This window comes from Cylas formicarius, unplaced genomic scaffold, assembly GCF_029955315.1.
Source record: "Cylas formicarius isolate icCylForm1 unplaced genomic scaffold, icCylForm1.1 PGA_scaffold_6__28_contigs__length_40554024, whole genome shotgun sequence".
Lineage (NCBI taxonomy): Eukaryota > Metazoa > Arthropoda > Insecta > Coleoptera > Brentidae > Cylas > Cylas formicarius.
Window position 1 is genome coordinate 17,814,452 of NW_026844347.1, and position 22,840 is coordinate 17,837,291.

General features: G+C 37.4%; 1 protein-coding gene across 4 annotated transcripts in view; it reads left to right on the forward strand.

Annotated features, from left to right (window-relative positions):
* LOC132703990 (5-hydroxytryptamine receptor-like) overlaps positions 1 to 22,810 on the forward strand; it is a 536,822-nt gene extending 514,012 nt beyond the window's left edge. For 3 of the 4 annotated variants that reach the window (XM_060673574.1, XM_060673577.1, XM_060673575.1), the window contains 2 exons: positions 21,636 to 22,024; positions 22,081 to 22,810. In XM_060673574.1, the coding sequence (XP_060529557.1) occupies positions 21,636 to 22,024; positions 22,081 to 22,123 (432 nt within the window). In that variant the 3' untranslated portion in view covers positions 22,124 to 22,810. The remainder of the gene's footprint in view (positions 1 to 21,635; positions 22,025 to 22,080) is intronic. The other variant, XM_060673576.1, reaches the window with a different exon arrangement.
* The last annotated feature ends 30 nt before the right edge of the window (positions 22,811 to 22,840 follow it).

Sequence of the window (22,840 nt, forward strand, 5' to 3'; positions counted from 1 at the left end):
TTTTGATTTTCTTTGCTATTTTATTATTTGTTTTTATTATTTAATATTTTCAAAATTAATTTATCTATCTTATTGATGATTTTAAGATATCGCAGTCAACTTTACTATTTCATCATTTTCTTTTATTTATTGCTGATCTTTGAGGATAGTGTACATACTTTTTTTCGTAACTTATCTGTATCTACCCTTTAATTTCCTATCAAGCCATAAAGCAAACTCAAAAGGCATCTTAACTAAAAAGTTATATACTTTAAAGCTGCTGCTACTACTACATGAAAGTGTGTTTCTATGGCAATCTCAACAACAATGAAATCTGGACGCTTAAACTAAATACTGTAATACTCTTCTCTGCTAACGCTCTAGGACACGCTATTTGAACCCTGTTCAAAGAAAAACTTCTACAGCCCAAATAACCTCTCTGAACCACACTTAAGCGCATCACTCTTTCACTGTCTTGCAGCCTTCAGATTAATATTCCGTACTAACTACGTATGCCATACACGAAACGTTCTCTTTTCTAATTTTTTTCTATGCGCTACATTAACGAACAGGATCTAAACTTTTCTGTCTGTGTATTTTGTTAGCCACCTTAAAAAAAAAGGTATGCGAACCTAGAGGATATTTTCCATATTTTTCACAAATGGTGACAACAATTAATGCAAGTATTATTTTTAATAATAATCCATCTTTCGCTATGACACGAAAACATCGATTTTTTAATTCTAACTTTTCTCATAGAGCTTCCCTTTAGTCTCTATCTGTTCTTTAACTAAATCCAGGCCTTTTTGAAAAACCAACCTCTAAAAATAGTTAATTTTCTCTAATTTAAATTTGTACGTTTTCCGCAATATGTGTGAATAATTTTGCTAGAGCATTTAGTTACTTAGTACATGTCCTAATCAATATTTTAAAAATATAATTCTAATGATACGTGTTTACGATTTGAAGATAACGAAACATTCCTCAGTTTTATAAATGAGAGCTCACCGCCAAACTACCAAACATCACAGTACAAGCTACCGTACTACGCCCCCCCTGGACAAAATCAGGTTAGTTAACGTCATTAATTCTACCTGCGTTAACGAATAGCGTATTGTTAATTAAGGTTTAATACGCAGAAAATTTAAGTAACAAATAATTGCAATGAAACTCACTAACATCATAAATTATTAAAAAAAAAAATAGAACAGTTGGAATTTACTGGAGTAACCAATTTCGCACTAAAAATGGAAATTTTCGATACTCTACTAGGTGCCTACAATAAATTTTACTATTATTTTTAATGCAGAGACACAACGATTTTCTAGTTCTGAATTTGATCAGGGGTATATGACCATAGTTTACGCCGACTCTAAAAGGCATGCAGTCTATTGTTTTTGAACGCCCCATTTTGTGTATTATGTTCAAAACAGAGACTCTCTGGGCTTACGACTACAGCTACCAGCTACTACTTTCAATAATATTAACACAAAAAAAGTAGGTGGCATTTCTATAATATGTGCAAAGTTTATGTGAAACTGACTGGAAGACAGAGTAATGCACCAATATGTTACTAAACATATTTCGATAGAATTCCGTAAGAGCTTACCTCCAAGTTTTCTCATTTAGTCAGTCAAAGCATCAAATGGGAAATTCCAATCCAACATATGTAGTGGTGGAAATATATCAATCGCCTACGTTACCGATGCTACCCGACTGAAGCTTCTGCGTCTTCTTTACCCCACATGCCTACTTAAAAAGATACTGGTCTAAGTCTCAATATTCCTGTTAAAAAAAGAGAGGTTCTATATTGCCATAAATATGTGTTTTCAAAATTTTACCTGAATGGTTTGTGATTCCTTATATATATGCAGTGTTGGCAGCAATGTGGCGACGACTACGCTGAAACTTTCCATATCGCGTGTCCCCATGACTGGTCTGTTTCATATATCAAACCTCACCTCGCACGGGTTTGAACCTCCTTTAAAAAAAAACAGGCAAGACTTATACTTATCATATCAAAGTAATATGAGGAACTTATATTTTATGCCAAAACTTATTTCATCACCTCCAAAGGGGAGTAGGGGTTTCTAAAGTATGGTAGGAACATCTCTTTCATTTTTTAATTAAAAAAGCGACACAATTACGCGACGTAACTCGATCCGGATCGTTAACGCGTCTCAAGATGGGGGATTAGAGATGCTGAGGTCATTAAATTGATTCACTATTACCAGTACACACTGAAACCCCTTATTTCCAAAATAAAAAATTGTTAACTGTTAACACAACAAAAAAACTATTTTCTCACCAATTATATTTCTGGGGTCGTTTTCAGAATTTGTCCAACGTAGAATCCCAAGAGGATAGGGCCGCAATTTCGAAAAATGTTCATGTCTCCTCACTATACATTTGTACACGAAGCAGGGCCGGATTAACAGCAATTATATTCTTGTCAGTCAACATACAGCCGCCGATTGAATTCTCGGATTCTGCTTTACTAGTTGCCATGGTCTGTCAAATATGTTACTTAAAAATTGTATATTTTTTTTTACAAATAATATACCTTTCCTAAAATAATTCCGCCTTTGTCAAGTTGGACAAGGGCACGTCTGTCCGCTTTGAAAAGCGCGGCGTATGTATCTTCCAAAATGATCCAAGCAGGCTCGGATTGCCAGCAAATTCAATTCAATTCTGAGATGTTGCTTCACTAGTTACCATGATCTGTCAAATATTTTAATTAAAAAAAAAATCTATTATTTAGCAACAATATACCTTTTTAAAAATAATTTTGTCTTTTTCAAGTTCAACAGGACACGTGTGTTCGTTTCGAAAGGTTTCGTAGTCTGTAGCTCTGTCGAATTCTCCAAAATTCGTTAAACCTTCAGATATTTTCAAAATTTGTCCAACTCAGACTTCCACTCACGCAGTTTCGAAAACTTTCTGGTCTCCCCGCCATGCATTTGTACACGAAGCCGTTCTGGACTATCAGCAAACAGCACATCCGTCATTTTTCTTCTCGGATTCCGCTTGACGAGTTACATCGATCTGTCAAATATTTAATGTATAACAATCTTATCTATTACTTTTACCCAATATTAAGTACCTATTCAAAATTAGTAGCGCCTTTTCGAGTTCGAAAGGTTTCGTAGCCTATAGCCCTGCCGAAATGGCATTGCATTTGTACACGAAGCAGGGTCGGATTGTAAGCAAACAGCACCCCCGGTCACTTTTCTTCTCGGATTCTGCTTGACGAGTTACATCGATCTGTGGAATATTTAGCGTAAAAAAAAAATTATCTATTACTTTTACCAAAAATGAAGTACCTTTTTTCTTTAAAACAGTTCGTCCTTTTCGAGTTTGAAAGGTTTCGTAGCCTATAGCCCTGCCGAAATGTCATTGCATTTGTACACGAAGCAGGGTCGGATTGTCAGCAAACACCACAAGCGTCACTTTTCTTCTCGGTTTCTGCTTGACGAATTACATCGATCGGTCAAATATTTAATATAAAAAATATCTATTTTACCAAAAATACGTACTCTTCTAAGGTAAATTAGCTCTTTTCGAATTTAAGAGGACACGTATGTCAACTGTAGGATGTTTTATTATTATATTTTCCAGTGTCTATAAATTAATAAACAACAGAAGCTTCCGAATACAAAAATTTCAACATGAGTTTTTTTTTCTTGAAACTTAAAAGTTCTAACCCCTAAAACCATATTTTTAATACGCTGGCGGACGTATAACAATCCCCAAAAATTACCATATTTAAATTGTTACTATTGATATATTTCTATTCCGAACTTAACTCAATACATGCAAAAAAAAACTAGCGAATGTTATTTATTATCTCCGATGGGTGGATGATTGAGAAACGTTTAAATAAATCTACCTTTCTGTCTCTCTTTTTCTATATAGGTCACTCATTCTCTGTATCTGTTACTTTCCACAATCCGAATTTACACTTGGCCCCCCAAAAATCTTGTAAAATTTTATCTGCTTAACTTCTTCGCGTTGTTCATATGGCTGAATTTTTTGGGAGATATATCGTGCGTTATTTCTATTAAAATTCTGTTTCCTTTTTACCTACTTCAAAAACGTAAGCGAGCATTTTTGGTTGTTTTATTAAACAAAAATGGATACTAAACAAAATCCGTATCTCCGACCTCAGCCTCCTTTGATCACTCCCCATTTTTTTTTTAATTAAGTATAGAAACCTCGTCGAACATATATATAATACTAGGTCAAAATGTTACGCGGTTACTCATTAAAGTCGCAATTCCGAAAGCTTCTTACCTATCTTTTTCCAGTCTTTTTTGTTTTATTTATCCGTATATGAAACACACATTGAACACAAAACTTAAACTCGTTGGCGATATTGCATTAAGCAACAAACGTGGATAACAGAAACGAACCCTTAACACAAACGCTTCTTTAAACTTCGACTGACACGTGAAACAACCCGCATTCCTACGAAAGGCAGGTAAACCAAGCAGGTCAAATTTTAAGCTACCCTCCAGTGTCGTCGTAGGTTGGGGCATAGTAAATAGCGAATACAACAAAGCGGTAATTTATAATAATTTAATTTGCATTTTATTTAACTTAAGTTGTTTTGTAGAAAATGAGACATTTCTACAATTAATCAATATACTACGAGTACTTTTCCGCTTAATTTCTATTTTGAGAAACAAAAGGAAACGTTAGATTCCATTCAAACTTTTTCGGTTTCCATGATATCTCGCGTTTATTTAGAAGCTAATGGCCTGTGGCCTTAACCGGACGTTTCCAAAGGCTGGTTTGATATTATGTATATAAATCTTAACAAACACGAAAAATAGAGTTATATTGCCACCGAAAATCTGAATTTATGTTTAAAAATGTAAATTCCCATATTTAAACTATTGCCTGCATTGGCGCCTATATTTTATAGTTTTTTTTTTGTATCCTATTTTTTTTGTTTTGCTTGCAAATGTGTGTCCATTTTCGGGTACTGATTTTTTTTTCTCAAATTATTACAAATTACTCAAAACGGAGTTAAAAAGAGACGAGGAGAAAAGGGAAGAACCCTTATTTCTCCGACACTGACCTCCGATGTTTATAAAAATTGACGCCTTGACACCCTCCCCGTGAATATTTTGCAAAGGATTTTTAAAATTTAACTTCCAAATAACGCATACTCTCGCCTAGTGTCACAGTTTTGGCCCCATTTTGCTATGGTTAGACAGGTTTATTCTTGTACATTGTCGGGACAAAAGAAGCATCTCCTTCATCCAAATTGACTTTTTCATACCTAATACAACAGCTCCCGGGCATCATCTCACCTTAATTGTTTCTATTGAATTAATTTTAGTTACAAAAAATTAGATGATCGTCAAAATTGGCATAAAAAGGTAATCAAGATTTAATTAAACAAGAATATGCACAAAAGAAAAGAGATAAACGCCGACACGGGAAACAAGGAAATATCGCTGAAACGGCAACTGATCTAGCGCGCGCCTTTTTTAAAAATAATAATAATTTTTCAAAAGAATTCTAGGCTAAGCTAAATACCTGGTGCAACAAAATATTGAAGGATCTTCATGATCCTACCTGTGAGCGAGTAGAAAATTATTTGCAAAGAGGATAAAGGTATATCTTAATATAAATAGTTTATAAATTATTTCACTATTGATAATATGTCCCCTTTTAAAATGGCGCATTATTTGATACGTACTTTTTTCTTGTCAGAGCTTGTCTAAAAAAAAAAGCGGGATGGATGGAGATTCTCCGTCAGGTTTTTTTCCTGTCGAAACAAGTATGTGAGGCGTTCGCTTTGCATCTGGGGAACGGGTGGGGGTTATACATATATAAGCTATAAGAAATTTTAATTTTTTATTCAGTTTCCACTCATACAATTTCGTGATAAGTGCAGAGTGAGAAAAATGTCCGAAGTCGAAAATTATCCAACGCAAGCATTGGATTCGTGGGGAAGATTTGTGGTCAATGCGGAAATAATCCGCGAACAAAAATACATTTACGAGGCAGCAATTACGCTGCCGGAATTCGGACTAGAAATTACCTCAGGTCTTAGCCCAGCAAGAATCTTCGCTCCGGCAGTGAAAGTGAGCTTTCTCCCCTACGTTTTGTCGGAGAAAAGAAGCATTTCGTTCGACGAGATAGACTTCACAGAATTAATACAACAGCTTCCACTGTTATTGTTAGCAGGCCCGACTGGTAAAGTTATGTATTTAACCTGCTTCAAACTCAGCTGTCTACAATGTGATGGTGAAGTCTTGGTCAAGATTGAAAATAGCGAGGGTATACTCTATATTTCGAAAGACTGGGTACAGGAATTAATTACCATAAGCAAATTGGTATTTAAAAGAATACGAGTACTGTCTCGTTTGAACTTTTACGAGTACTACGATAGAATATTGTATTTGACTATACATGAAAATTTGCTGGATGACGCCAAAATCTTTCCGCATATAGAATATTTATGTTCTACAGAAGAGAGTGAGCAGAGCTACTGCATGGAGGACTACATGCGTTTTGGAAAAATGCAGATAAAACAAGATATCAACAAAAGGATAGCATGGGACATACCTGTGTTTTAATAGAAATTTACCTGTAAACTAATAATAATAAATGTTTTTTTAAAATTCAGTGTGTGTGTATGTTTTATCCTTACCCCCATAAAAAAAGTAAAAAAAAAACAAGTAATTGCGTAAAATAACTTTATTAAAGAAAAAAAAAATAACAACAAAATATAATCAAACAAAACAGTACCACCGGAATGAAACCATCAGAAATTACCCCAACAACGGAGATTCTCGCATATAATTTACCAAAAAAAATTTGCAGTGGAAAAGTCAAAGTTCAAAGCTGGCGATGCAGTGAGCAAAAGTCGCACAAAATCGGTTTTTGACAAAAGCTATGAAATTAATTGGACACCCCGAAAATTTCAAGATTGTTAAAGTAAGTGGTTCCTTCCCTCTTACGTATATTTTGGAAGATATGGAGGTGCGTTAAATCAAAGCTTCGTTTTATGAAGTCGAATTACAAAACCGTACTACCAAATAGTCGATCGACTATTTTGTAGTTGTAGTATTTAGTAGTAGATTTTGTGCGACTTTAAAAAATATGCAGATCATCACAAAGTATATATATATATATATATATATATATATATATATATATATATATATATATATATATATATATATATATATATATATATATATCTAAATCCGCAATATGCGTGAGCTTTAAGCGACTCCTTACAAAAACAGCCTGGACAAGGGAAAACTTACAGGAAGCACGCTGCTTACCGGCGGGAAAAAGAACACCAGAACCGCCAAAAAAAAGAAAAGGGACCAGAGAACGATCGCCGCTACCACCATTACAACGCTATGCCACAGACAACAGCTAGCAATTTGCTGGTCAATGCTTCAATTTCGCCAGGGAAATATAACGTTATTCGCAACCAATTGAGTTATTGCAGGTCTGTGACCACCACCCGTTCCGCGCATAGGGTACACAGTACTATGCATCAGCTGTTTTCGTTCACTTCAAAACAAATAATAATTTGCCAAACAAGCACCAAACCGGGAGAGTTTACAACCCTCGGCGCGCCCACCGTCCGTTACTCGTTGGTCGTAATTCGAGCCATTTCAGGTATTACCAGCGCTACAAAAATTATTTATGCTACACACATACAAGGCAAGATATCATATCCTATATTTTAACAAACAAAACAGCCTTCAGGTACCACGATAAAAATTGTTATTATCTGCTCAAGGCTTGTAGCATTTAAAGATTCATTTTAGATTGGGCCGGAACCTATCAAAATGATGCACTTTATAACATGGAATTTGACTGAGCGTAGCGGTTGTTACAGTTTAATAAGCCCCATCAATCTATAACCTACCTCCCCCAAGGGTAAAAATGAAAAGAGAAATGGCATACGAACAAAGACAAAAAGAAAATCGTAACAACACCTCCCCTTCCCAAGAGAAAGTTTCGAAGAAACTTTGTAGGAATAATGAGGAGTACTATAACAAAACAAAACAAAAAAAAAGAGGAAAAGAAAGAAAAAGAAAACTAAAATTAATCTTGCACCTCCGGCAGATGAGCTTTAATATCTTTGGCGTTCCACACTCCGACTGATCGGCCAAATCGATCAACCAACTCATACGACCATGGGGACACAATCCTCGAAATGGTAAAAGGTCCTTGAAATTTATGAGCGAGCTTCGATGTAAACTGCTTTGAAGAATCTGAAAGATGGTATTTAAGAAAAAGAAAACTAAAATTAATCTTGCACCTCCGGCGGATGAGCTTTAATATCTTTGGCGTTCCACACTCCGACTGATCGGCCAAATCGGTCAACCAACTCATACGACCATGGGGACACAATCCTCGAAATGGTAAAAGGTCCTTCAAATTTATGAGCGAGCTTCGATGTAAACTGCTTTGAAGAATCTGAAAGATTGTATTTACGCTTCCAAACCTTCTGATGCAAGGTAAATTTTTCGTCACGCCTGCGCAAATTGTACCGCTGGCAAGACCTTAGGTATGCCGCTCGTAAGCGATTGCGTACGTCCTCGAAAACCTTAAAGAGGGATTCAGATCTACCTACTGGATCGAAGTCAACAGGATATGGGTAATTCGGCTGACTGCTGCAAGTCCTAGGTACGCGGACTTCTCTGCCAAAATTAACAAAATTCGGGGTTAGACCCGAGACATCATGGGTGGCTGATCTGATAGCGTACCCAATCTTAGCGAGGAAGCGGTCCCACTTCTCGTGTTGTTCGCCAATATAACTCGCAAGCATTGTTTTTAACACCCGGTGAACCCTTTCTACCGGATTTGCCTGAGGATGATAATTAGCTGTGTACTGAATGTCAATATTATACTACTTTAAGGTGTCCCGGAAAGTTTTACTCCTGAACTGTGGTCCATTATATATATATATATATATATATATATATATATATATATATATATATATATATATATATATATATATATATATATATATATATATTAATGGTCACAAATACGACAAAAAAAATACGACTGCCCTGCGCGGAAACCAAGCATTCTTTCAACTTTGCGAAAGTAAAAATTCTAAAAACCGAAAATAATACAAAAAAAGGGAAATTCTGGAAATGGTTGAGATCCAAAAAAATAAGAACTCTATAAATTCGAAAACAGACACCAACAATCTCAGTAAGTTATATTGCAACATTCTGAAATAAAACAACAATGAAAGATACAACATAGGAATATATTAATATAAAATTATATTATATAAAAATAATTTAAAATAAATAGAAGAAAAAAATTATAAATTAACAAAAACACTCTGTATATCCTCTGAACCTTGCACCAAAACAATCGTACATCGTACGATGTTTTTACAGTAACGTCGACGCGAGCAAACCTCGCGTATCAGTATTATTATTATTATTATTATCATTTTAAACTCTTATATATATTTTAACTGTTTCGTTAAATTTGTGTGTATTATGTGTGTGAGTGCCGTATACCAATCATTTTTTTGTTGGACTTTTATCTTTTATCAAGGGTATGACTTTTTTATTCTCATAGTTGGAAAAAAACCAAAACAATAATATTTCTAGGCACTAAGACAAAACCAAACGCTTTTAAAGTATAAACTTCCATATGATGCTATCTCTTCAATTTTAAGATTTGTGTTTGTCTCTTTTTGGTAAGGTTCTTTGTAATTCCGTTGTGTATATGTAAAAAAAAAGAACTGTACTATAACATAATTTTAGACTGTATCCCTTTATGAAGAAGGTCATAGAAGACCGAAACGTCAATATATGGACAAAAAATTTTAATCGCTTTTAATACAAAGACCTATAACCCAAGAACCAAAAGCTAAACATAAATATAGAGAAGGTCTAAGAAAAAACAAAATATAAACAATATATATTGTTAAGGGTTGAATAACATTTTTCGGTAACTTCATAATTTTTTTGTTTTGGGTTAACCTTTTATTTTCGCGCTGTGTATACAACACCCCCACCATACCCAACCTTGGTTAAGCCGCGCGAAAAGATAGACTTGCGTGAGCGTCCGTAGTGCGAACCACGAAAAAACAAGCTCTCTTCTGTGACCGGTTCGCGAGAACCCCGCGCTGTGTTGTGGTAAATACCACCCCCAACCCTCCAGAAAATACCCCTAAGAAGACCCGGCCGGGCAGACGACGACGCGGGAAACCATCAAGGTGGGTGATTAACCGTTTCGGGTGTTGTATGTCCTACCGTTTTCTTGCCGCTCTTTCTCGTTTAAATTTTGAGGGTGATTTACAACCACCTTCCCCCAACCCTTTACATATTGGTCCTTCTCCCCAAATCAGAATCAGTCTTTTGGATTTTTATAGTCATTCACAAACTTTAGTAATTTTAAATACATGTTCGCTATCGTGAACAGGTTAGCAAAAAACGTGTAAAGTTCGGAGCGCAAAAAAGCGGTTTCATGAAAAGTGTTTACCGTCGTTTCGAATTGCGGCCGTCTTTTTATTTGATTTGTTCTAAGCATATTTTCTGCGTGCTCAAATTCTTCTTCCTTTTAATTTACGTGGGTACTTTGTTTCGAGACTTAGGTGTGCATTTGTTTACAAAGAGATTTACAATGTCGGAAATAGATAAATTTATTGCTAAGCGGGATTTAACACTTAGACGCTTTAACGATATATTGTTAGCGGGTCAGAAAGCTCGCGTTGAACCCGATGATGATGAAATTTTATGCAAATTCCAGTGCATGGTGGAGGATTTGCCGAGTTTAGTTAGCACTTTTGAGTTCTTGCAATTGGAAGTAGTCTCCTTAGCGAATGATTCGGAAAGAGATCGACAGTTTGCGGTTCAAGATCACTTTGATCAGTTGCATTATTCAATTCGATCTATTGCCAAGCGATTATTTGAGAAAGTGGAACCTAAGGTAGACTCTCCGGTACCATCTGTAGTTGGTCGAGAGTCGCAAAGAAATAGTAATCTCCGACTCCCCTCCCCCGTATTATCATTCCGAAATTTGATGGCGAATTGAAAAATTGGTTTAAATTTTTTGATATGTTTAACACGTTGATCCATAATAATTCTTCCCTTTCAAACATTGAAAAATTTCAATTTTTAGTGTCTTATTTGGAAAAGGATGCTCTCAGTGTCGTGAAGAATTTGCCAATTAAGGATGCCAATTATAGTATAGCTTACAATGCCCTCGTGAAGCGTTATCAAAACGAACGACTGTTGTTAACCGATTATTGGCTGTCGATCTTTCGGGCTCCGACTATGAAGAGTGACTCGGTTGTTGAACTGAGGAGATTGCTTTCAACATTTTCAGAGAATCTTGCAGCTATCGATAAATTCGATATTGACTTGTGGGATTTTACAAAATTCAATTTGCTTTTAGAGAAACTCGACTCGACTCTCAAGACGAGGTTCGAACTCAAATTTTGTGATACGATATCCCAACTTTTCAAGATTTATGTGATTTTTTGGAACAGAATTGTAAAGCTTTAGAAAACTCTTTAGTTACCTCAAAAGGTATTACCCCTACCAAGAGGCTTGAGGTTTCGAAGCGAGTTTCAACCGATACACGTAGACCCACATCTATGATAGCGACGTCTACCCCTCCGAGTGCTGATGTGAGTTGCACCAGTAAGTGTTTATACTGCCCTATGGACTACCATCCTCTGACAAAGTGTGATTCCTTCCTATCTCTTGAGCCCCCTCAAAGGCATGTGTTCATCAAGCAACATCGTTTGTGCTTTAATTGCTTCGCGCGATCCCATGGTGTTGGAAGATGCCCCTCCAAGATTAATTGTCGTGTATGTGGCAAGCGCCACCATACTTTAGTGCATTTTGGAAATGCTACTACCCCCTCCCCGTCGAATGAAGCTCCCCCTGCTTCCATCAACCAGGAAGGTACTATCCCTAGTCCGGTGACCATGATGACCAATCTCTCCTCTCAAAAGGTCGTGCTCTTTGCCACTTGCTTGGGGTCCGTTTCGGATAAATCTGGCAGACTTGTTACTTGTCGTGCACTTTTGGATTCAGCTAGTCAAGCCAGTTTTGTGACAGATTCCTTTGCGAAGAAATTGGAGCTTCCAAGGTCTCTCTCTCCGACACCAATTCAAGCCCTCAACCAAATGTCGACGTCTGCGTTAGAAAAGGTTGCCCTGAGCGTGACCCCCTCCCAAAGAAAATCCCCTGCTCTTCATATAGAGGCTTTAGTTATTCCATCTATTTGTGATAAGGTACCCTACCAGGTGATTGATAAGCAGAATCTAAAACATCTCAGGTCCCTACCCTTGGCTGATCCCCACTTCTGTGAACCCAACGAAATAGACGTGCTTTTAGGGGCAGAAGTTTACGGAGATATTTGTTTGCCTGGATTTAGAAAAGGACAGAACGGTGGCCTATGCGCTTTTCGGACCATCTTCGGATGGGTTGTCCTAGGAAAAGTGAATTCTTTTGAACCATCTTCTCCCTTTAGTTTTTATGCCACTGTGAGTACTGCTGTTGATGTTTCTTTGAAGAGATTTTGGGAACTCGAGTCCGTCCCTTCAAAGACCTTTATGTCTCCTGAAGACAAATTGTGTGAGGAGATCTTTCTCTCTACCCATTCCCGTGCCCCTTCAGGTAGATACGTCGTATCCTTACCCTTTAAGGATAAACACCCTTCACTTGGTGAATCTTACCCTCAAGCCCTTAGGCGATTCCAGTTGTTAGAGGCGCATTTGGCCAAGAACCCAACTTTGCGATTAGCCTACAACGAGTTCTTGAGAGATTATTGGGAACAAGGTCACATGGCACTCGTTAGCGACCTGCCCCCCTCTCCCCAAGGTTACTACATTCCTCATCACGCCGTCTGGAAGCCACATAGCGAACCCCTTAAATTGCGTGTTGTGTTTGATGCTTCAGCCAAAACTTCCAACGGACGGTCCCTGAACGATCTTCTATTTACGGGTCCCAAGCTCCAACCCGACATTGGAGCCATTTTGCTCATCTTTCGACTGTACTGTGTGGTTTTCACCACCGATATTCGTCAGATGTATCGTCAAATCCTAGTGAGTGACGCCGACCACCTCTTCCAGCGGATTCTGTGGCGTTTTGATCCCCGCGAAGCAGTGCGAGAGTACGTCTTGTCAACGGTGGTCTATGGAATAAGTTGTAGCCCATACCTGGCTATTCGCGTGTTGCGTCAGCTTGCTAGGGACGAAGGAGCGCGTTACCCGTTAGCAGCCCGTCTCCTAGATTGCCAAACCTACATCGACGACATTATCGGAGGAACAGACTCGTTGGAGGAAGCCCGTGAGTTGAGGGATCAATTAGTATCGCTGCTAAAATTGGGTGGTTTCGAGTTGCGCAAATGGGCGAGCAACTCCCCCGAGTTATTGAGTTCACTCCCCGCTTCACATCATCAACCCGTTTCCCTATGCGGAGACGACAATCCCAGTTTAAAGGTGTTGGGATTGCAGTGGTGTCCCTTACGGGATGTGTTCTCCTACCGCATCCAAGTAGCGGATAGGACGTGCACAAAAAGGAATATTTTGTCGCAAGTAGCCCAAATATACGATCCCCTAGGTTTTTTATCCCCGGTCGTGTTGACTGCCAAAATTCTCCTACAGAGGCTTTGGTCCCAGGGCGTCGATTGGGATGCACCTCCCCCCCGCGACATATTCGAAGATTGGAGTTCGTTTTCGTCTCAGCTGGACAGTCTTTCTGGGCTGACAATCCCTCGTCGGGTACTGCCTAGCAATGGCGTCCAGGTGGAGACGCACGGATTTTGTGACGCTTCGGAGCGCGGATACGGTGCAGCCGTGTATCTGCGAAGCGTCAGAGAGGGCCATATCTCTGTCACCCTTCTGTGTGCAAAGAATCGGGTAGCGCCATTGAAGCGAGTGTCGATCCCCCGTCTGGAGTTGTGCTCAGCGTTACTGCTCGCCCAACTCGTAGATTTCGTCCGATCCACTATAGCCTCTGAGTTGACTATCACGAGAGTATTCGCCTGGAGTGACTCCAAAATTGCGTTGTCTTGGATAAAGTCCTCCCCCCACAGATGGAAAACTTTTGTGGCCAATCGCGTGTCCCTCATTCAGGACATCATTTCCCCCAGTTCTTGGCATCACGTGGCCGGTTCATCCAGCCCTGCTGACTGCGCTACCCTATCGCAGTGTTACCGATGCTTCCGTATCCAACCTTCTTGTGTACAGCCATTCATGGCTGATTTACCCCCCGTTCGTGTATCGCAAGTCAAGCCATTCGCGCATACCGGTGTCGATTTTGCCGGTCCAATTTCCATTACCCTTGCGCGAAGGCGCGGCGCTAAGACTCAGAAGGCTTACATTTGCCTATTCGTTTGCATGGCTACCAAAGCCATCCATTTGGAATTGGCTTCTGAACTCAGCTCCGACGCATTCTTGGCCGCTTTTCGGCGCTTTGTCGCTCGCCGCGGGCGTTGCACTGACATGTATAGTGATCAGGGTAGAAATTTTGTCGGTGCTAACCGGTTGTTGGTACAGTATTGCCAGCAGTCCGCCGACCAGTGTGAGGTGCGCTGGCACTTCAACCCACCCTCCAGTCCTCACTTTGGAGGTCTTTGGGAGGCCGGCGTCAAGTCGGTAAAGACCCATTTGTTTCGTGTGATAGGCTCTCAAATCCTGACTTTCGAGGAAATGTCGACAGTGTTTAACTCAGGTGGAATCCATACTGAATTCCCGCCCATTATGTAGTTTGAGTTCCAACCCAAACGATTTGCATAGCCTTACTCCTGGGCATTTTCTGACCCTGGAGCCCCTATCTGCCCCTCCCGACGACCCTTTAGCTAATCTGAACACTAACAGACCCACTCGTTGGCAGCTCGTGCAGCAGTTGCATCAGCACTTCTGGGACAGATGGCATCGGGAATACCTCCACCAGCTGCAGCAACGGCACAAGTGGAACACCACCACTAACCCCCCGAAAGTTGGTCAGTTGGTTTTAATTAAAGACGAGAACCTCCCCCCGTTAAAGTGGCTTCTGGGCCGCATCACGCGCTTGTACCCCAGTTCCGACAAGGAAATTCGCGTTGTGCAAGTGCACACGGCCAAAGGCACTTTCGATCGACCTTTGGTCAATTTATCTTTTGTCCCTAACTGTTAACCTGTTCAAGGGGCAACCGTGTATATAGTATAGCATAAGTTTATGGGAAAAATTGGGTATTTTTGGGAGGCCGGAATGTTAAGGGTTGAATAACATTTTTCGGTAACTTCATAATTTTTTTGTTTTGGGTTAACCTTTTATTTTCGCGCTGTGTATACAACACCCCCACCATACCCAACCTTGGTTAAGCCGCGCGAAAAGATAGACTTGCGTGAGCGTCCGTAGTGCGAACCACGAAAAAACAAGCTCTCTTCTGTGACCGGTTCGCGAGAACCCCGCGCTGTGTTGTGGTAAATACCATCCCCAACCCTCCAGAAAATACCCCTAAGAAGACCCGGCCGGGCAGACGACGACGCGGGAAACCATCAAGGTGGGTGATTAACTGTTTCGGGTGTTGTATGTCCTACCGTTTTCTTGCCGCTCTTTCTCGTTTAAATTTTGAGGGTGATTTACAGCCACCTTCCCCCAACCCTTTACATATATATATATATATATATATATATATATATATATATATATATATATATATATATATATATATATATATATATATATATATGTATATATATATATATATATATATATATATATATATATATATATATATATATATATATATATATATATATATATATATATATTGTTTATATTATGTTTTTTCTTAGACCTTCTCTATATTTATGTTTAGCTTTTGGTTCTTGGGTTATAGGTCTTTGTATTAAAAGCGATATATATATATATATATATATATATATATATATATATATATATATATATATATAGATATATATATATAGATATATATATATATATATATATATATATATATATATATATATATATATATATATATATATATATATATATATATATATATATATATATATATATATATGTATATGTATGAACTCCGACTGGAATCCTGCATCCGACTGGAATCCTGCACGCTTGTTGAACTCCGACGTTTTGCCAAAATCTCGCTTGGCATCTTCAATGCTCGCGCTCCGAAAACACTTCGAACACTCGGATCGTCCATTAAATAATTTAAGGAAAACTTATAAAATGACATAATTTATTTTTTATTTTATGCTTTATTTAGAAGCCTTTTTTAATAATATTTAGCGTTTACAAATTAAAAAAGAAATTAAATCAATGCATAACTTATATTTGTAACGAACCACCACTGTACCGATGCCATGAAATTAACCGCAACGCTTTGAGACGGCCCGACGCAAAAATTCTTTTGATCCCGCTCGGACCCCGGCACGTCACGAGGAGTCCGGATTCCGGCATAGTAGTTATTCGACGGCGTTAAGCGATGGACCCGAAGTTTTTTCGTTTTATCTCACACAATTGTTAAAGACACGCAAACTTAGTAAAATAGTAAGAAGTCTGTTCCGTGTTTTCGTGCCACCCACTTCAACCTGAGAGCACCCCGTTCTCTTACGCTGGCGCTCCAACTTGTGGCTCGAAAGAGGTTAGATTTCCGAGATTTTACGTGAGTTTCACGGGTTTTCACGGATTTTTCGTAATCTGTTCAACTGGACATCGTGTCTTTTTAACGTTTTGTGAACAAAATAGTGTTTCTTGCTCCCTGTTTGCTGATTAAGGCCTAGAAATACGTAGGAATAATTACGTGAGTTCAGAAAGGTCTGGAAAACACACACAAATATATATATATATATATATATATATATATATATATATATATATATATATATATATATATATATATATATATATATATATATATATATATATATATACACTTGCAAACAAGAGGAAAAGCTGTAAGTAGATTTGCTTCTACTTTATATTCCACGCTGTTAGCCACGGAAGATCAATCATCGAATCGTTATTTCCTCCGATCTCGCGACCGTGCGGAAAATCAGCATTCTCAGTTAAAATCAGTCAAAATGACAGACGTAACGTTAAGTGACGCTCAGTTTCAAGAACTTTTGAACAGATTAACTGTAAATTGACAAAAGTATCTAGTGCTCCGACATTGTCAGGAAACTTCTCGCAATGTTCATCTCGGTTCGACGGTTCAAAAGACTGACGTAAATGCTTTCAAAGACGCGATTTCGATCTATAAAGACTGCGTACAAATTTCTGACGGAAACGCTTTGAAAGGACTTCCGATGTTGTTTGATGGTTTTGCCGCGAAGTGGTACCAAGGTGTAAAAAGCACAGTTTCTGATTGGGATGAAGCTTTAGGGTTACTAAGAACAACTTTTGGTCCTCAAAAACTACTACATCGTGTTTACCGCAAATTATTTGCAAAAGAACAAGATTCAACTACGCCGACCGACGTTTTCGTGTGCAAATCTCGTTCGATTTTAGCTCCACCGAATACTTTAAGTGAAGATGTTCAACTCGACATGGTGTACGGATTGTTAAACAGAAAATTTCGGGAAAACATTCCTTGCGATAAAATCGCAACATTGACTGACCTACTTAAACAAGCGCGGTTAGTTGAAGAAACTTTTGATCGTGAACTTAGTGACAATTTTAAGCGCGTTTGTTGCCAATATTGTAAAAATATCGGTCATTCAAAAGAGGAGTGTCGCAAATTACAGTCAAAACATGTGAAAGAAAATGCTCCGTCAAAGCAAAACACGCAAACAGCAACCGCATCTCAAAAGAGTTCGCAATCATCTACGTCAACAGCACCTGCAACTACTACCCCCATAACGTGTTACGGTTGTGGAAAGCCAGGATTTGTTCGATCAAAATGTAAGCCAGTGGAGACTGCCTCCGTTGATTTTTCGTCAGTAGACACACTGATTAGTCCACGACCTCGTCCGGTACTTCTAGTCAAAATCTTAGGACACATTGGGCAGGGAATTGTTGATACGGCAACCAAACAAAGTGTTGGTCAGAACTGATGCCAGCAATTACGCTCTTGGAGCTGTTCTATTACAAGGAGAAGTTGCCGATGAACACCGAATCGAATACGCAAGCAGACTGCTCTCATCTGCCGAAAGGAACTCCTCCACTTCAGAAAGGGAAGCTTTAGCAGTAGTATGGGCCCTGAACAAATTTAGAGGCTACATAGAAGGGTCATCTATCGTAGTGCAAACCGATCATCAACCTTTGAGATGGTTACTCAATCTAAAGTCACCCACAGGACCTCTGGCGCGGTGGGCTTTGCAAATTCAAGGTTATGACGTAAAGATTGAACATTTAACAGGCAAACGGAACGTGGTAGCAGATACCCTATCGCGACCGTCTTGCGCACATGATGAACAAAGGACTTGCGAAATCTGCATGATAACGATCGAACTGCCGCACCTTAGCGCCGAAGAGATAAGAAAAGAGCAACTAAAAGACCCGGAACTCGAAAAAATAATCAAGAGTTTCGAGTCAAAGTGGGTTGAGTTATTTGCCTTAAAGAGAGCCACCGCCGAAGAATGCGCACGGACTCTCATCGACGAAGTATTTTTCCGGTATGGTTTGCCGAGAAAAATGATTAGCGATAACGTTGTACAGTTTGTGTCAGCCGTCATGCAACAAGTATGCTATACACTAGACATCAAGGAAACGTTTATACCATTGTACCACGCATCAGCAAATATGGTTGAAAGGAAAAACAGAGATCTCAAACCAAGACAAGCAATGCTTGTTAAAGAAGACCATGGTTCATAGCCCGAGAAACTGGCGACGATCAGAGTCGCTATGAACAGCGCATGGAATGAAACAACTAAGCAATCTGCTGCTTACCTCACCTTTGATAGATAATTAAGGACACTCGATGACATCAACAAAGATTTCCGCGTAATAGCAAATACGGACAATTTCGTACCACAGATCACCCCAAATTGCCAAAATTGCAAGGACATGGAACGAAGCTAACGAAATCCACGAAAAGCACCAGGATCAACAGAAGCAGTATGCTGATTCGAGAAAATCAAACACGCCAATTTTTCAATTAAAGGACAGAGTTTGTGTTAAGACGCATGCATTGAGCAATGCAGCCAAAGGAGTGACAACCAAATTTTACCCGAAACGAGATAGCCCCTACGAAATAATCAGAGTTGTATCACCCACTAGTTATGAAGTTGTCAGTCCAGACGACTTGAAGAAGACCCTTGGAGTGTATCATGTCTCCTCGTTAACTCCTGTAAATTCCGCTGAGGACGAGAAACCAGTCGTTAGTTTGAAGAGACGAGGACGACCACCAAAGAAGATATCTGATTCCTCCTCGAGCCGAGTTCGAAACCAGGGGGGAGAGTGTAACGAACCACCACTGCACCGATGCCATTAAATTAACCGCAACGCTTTGAGACGACCCGACGCAAAACACATTTTGATCCTGCTCGGACCCCGGCACGTCACGACGAGTTCGGATTCCGACACAGGAGTTGTTGTTCGACGGCGTTACGCGATGGACGCGAAGTTTTTTCGTTTTATCTCAAGCAATTGTTAAAGACACGCAAACTTAGTAAAATAATAAGATGTCTGTTCCGTATTTTCGTGCTACCCACTTCACCCCAAGAAGACCCCGTTCTCTTACATAGTCTATTATGCAACAGGTATGGTAAATAGCATTTGAGTCACGAAATTATTTGGCACAAGTGGAGCGAGTGTTTAACAAACGAGTGACTTAAGAAGCTTACCAAACGTTTTGCATTCTATACTTTTTCTACGACTCTTAATTTTTGCAAAATAACACGAATAAATGCACCATGACCGTCAGAATTGACAAATGTCACAAATCAAGGCGTGGGAAATATCTCCGAATACATCAGATTGATCCCGAACCCGTCCGGTAATATCCCGGAAATATCCAAAGCGGCTTGGATCCGTGGGAAATTAAATTGACGTGGTAACGTGACGCTTTCCGCACGCTTGACTGGTGTATAATTAGGCATTTTACAGACGGGATTAGAAAAAAAATAGATTAAAAAATCCGGTTTTACTTTAGATCTTTCTTTTTATTACTTTATTTGACATTGCTCAGTTAGTTTTGTTTAGTTCTAGTTAATTAATACTAAATACGATTGATTTAACAAAAAAATATCTAATTATTTAATTGTTCAATAATTTGAGTCTTAATTTCTTAATAATTACACTAATGTTGAAATGGAAAATGTGCATTTCATGTGTAGGAGCCCAAGCATAAATTCCCTGGATCCACTGTCACTTTACCACGTCAGTTTCGTTTCCCACGGATCCGAGCCTCTTCGGACATTTCCGGGATATTACCGCAGCAATCGGATTTTGGATATTTCCCACAACTTGAATTTTGACGTTTGTCAATTCGGACAGTCATGTCACTAAATGTATTCGTGATATTTTGTAAAAATTTACCCAAAAAGTAAGGGTCGTAGAAAAAAAATAGTTTGGTACCGCACTTGTTACATAATATATATTTTTCTTATATATTAGGGCCTCTTGCTAATTTGTTGTATTTTATGTGAGTTGTATTGCAATTTTTTTTTCATTGTTCATGCATGAATAGATCAATTAGTTTCAGAAATGTTTATCAATAAATTATTATTAAAGTGTATTTGTTAAGAACGTAACTGGTAAATATGCTAAATGCATATGTTTGCGGACATCTAACTAAATTGCTTTTCAAAAATAACTTTTTTTGAAAAGTTTTATAAAAAAATCGCAGGAGACAAAAAGTTTGAATAAAAAATAAAACTAAAAATGCATATTTTCTAATGTAATTGCATACGTTTCTTCTTAAATTTGGTTAAGAGAAATGATAGACGTAGTCTAATTTAATTCCCTTCTAAAAAAAACAGAAGATATGCAGAAAGTGTATTTCTATAATAGTAATATTTTGGTAATATTTTAATGTTCTATCTATTTTCGTTTTAAAAAATAAATTGAAACATTATTTTACCACCATATTTGTAGCACGATATCTCTCGAACGGTTGGCTTTTGACCCAATGTTTATACAAGAAACTACACTTTATTTTAAACCCTGTATTTCGTGCTATCTAAAGTGCATAGTAGCAAATGTTTATTTCGTAAGCGAACACTACATTTAGTAAATAAAGCACACAAATTAAAACAATATAATAAGTGTTTAAAATGTTCCAGTTCTAACAGGACCCTATATAAATTAAAACATTGTCGAATAATCTAATAAAATATGGCTGTTTGCGAGGCACTTATGTAGTAAGTGACTTTTGAAGGTAGATTTCTTAGTAATTTCCCAAAGTACTAGGTTTGAGAAACGCAGTTTTTTAGTTAATATATATATATATATATATATATATATATATATATATATATATATATATATATATATATATATATATATATATATATATATAGATATAGATATATAGATATATATATATATATATATACATATATATATATATATATATATATATATATATATATATATATATATATATATATATATATATATATATATATATATATATATATATATATACATATATATATATATATATATATATATATATATATATATATATATATATATTCACTTTTCACTTTTAACTAAAAATTAATATAGTGCTTATTTGAATTTCAGGTTGAAAATCTGCATAAAGATAAACAAGAAACCAAGGTCACGTCTTTGCAATGCACCAGAAGCGAAAAAAAAGAAAGTTTGGAGGCCAAAAGGGAGAGGAAGGCAGCCAAAACGTTGGCCATAATAACGGGAGCATTCGTAATGTGTTGGTTACCTTTTTTTATTCTGGCCCTTGTAATGCCCTTATGTGGAAACGCTTGTACGATAAGCGAATTTATTATGAGTTTTGCTCTTTGGTTGGGTTATTTCAATTCGACGCTAAACCCTGTTATTTACACCATATTTAACCCCGAATTTCGCCAGGCGTTTAAAAGAATACTATGCGGAAGTCACCGCGCGCACAGCAGAAATTTCAGATCCGGAAAAGTTAGGTAAAAAAATACATTTTATTTTTAACACTTGTTATTTATTATTATAATGTTCACAGATGTTCTGAAATGAATGAAATGTTTCTGCAAAATGATATATAAGAACTTATGTTGTCGGATAATATCTTATGAACAGAGGTTTATTGTGTTCTATATAAGTTTGAATTGCAAAATTTCGATTATAATATTTTTAAGCCTTATTAAAATTGTTCAATACATTAAATTTAAACCTCCTTTTCTATGCTATACATGGTGATTGTTAAAACTATATGAAAACAAATTTATTTGTAGGGTAGTGTTTATGGAAATAAAAAACTTTTGTGAAACATTTGTGAACTTTGAATAGTTTCTTTAAATTTTTATATCAAACATTTTGTCGTAAATTATCTTAACATGCAATAAATAATAAGTTTACAAACGGTTTGTTCTACCGTCTCGTGTATATTTTCGTCAATTTCTCTTGGGTATTCGGTCTCTCGAAAACAATAAATGCGATTCTTCTAAATATTTGTTTATGTTTCGATCGTAATTTCGATCTTTTTCAAAATATTCTTATTTTGTATAGGTGACATATATAACAGTTGATAACATTTGTTGTTGTGTTAGCATATTAAAAATAAACATAATTTATCAGCGAATATTTTACACGGATTGGAATGGCATGCAAAGCAGGTTCGGATGTTTTTATTAGTAAATATATTGGATAATTTAATTTTGTTAGTTTAAAATTGAATGATATATTTTTTCAAGGTCTTTAGAATCAGTCTTGTAATTAATTGATTTTTCGTTTTTTTGAATTTCCATACTTTCATAAAGTTC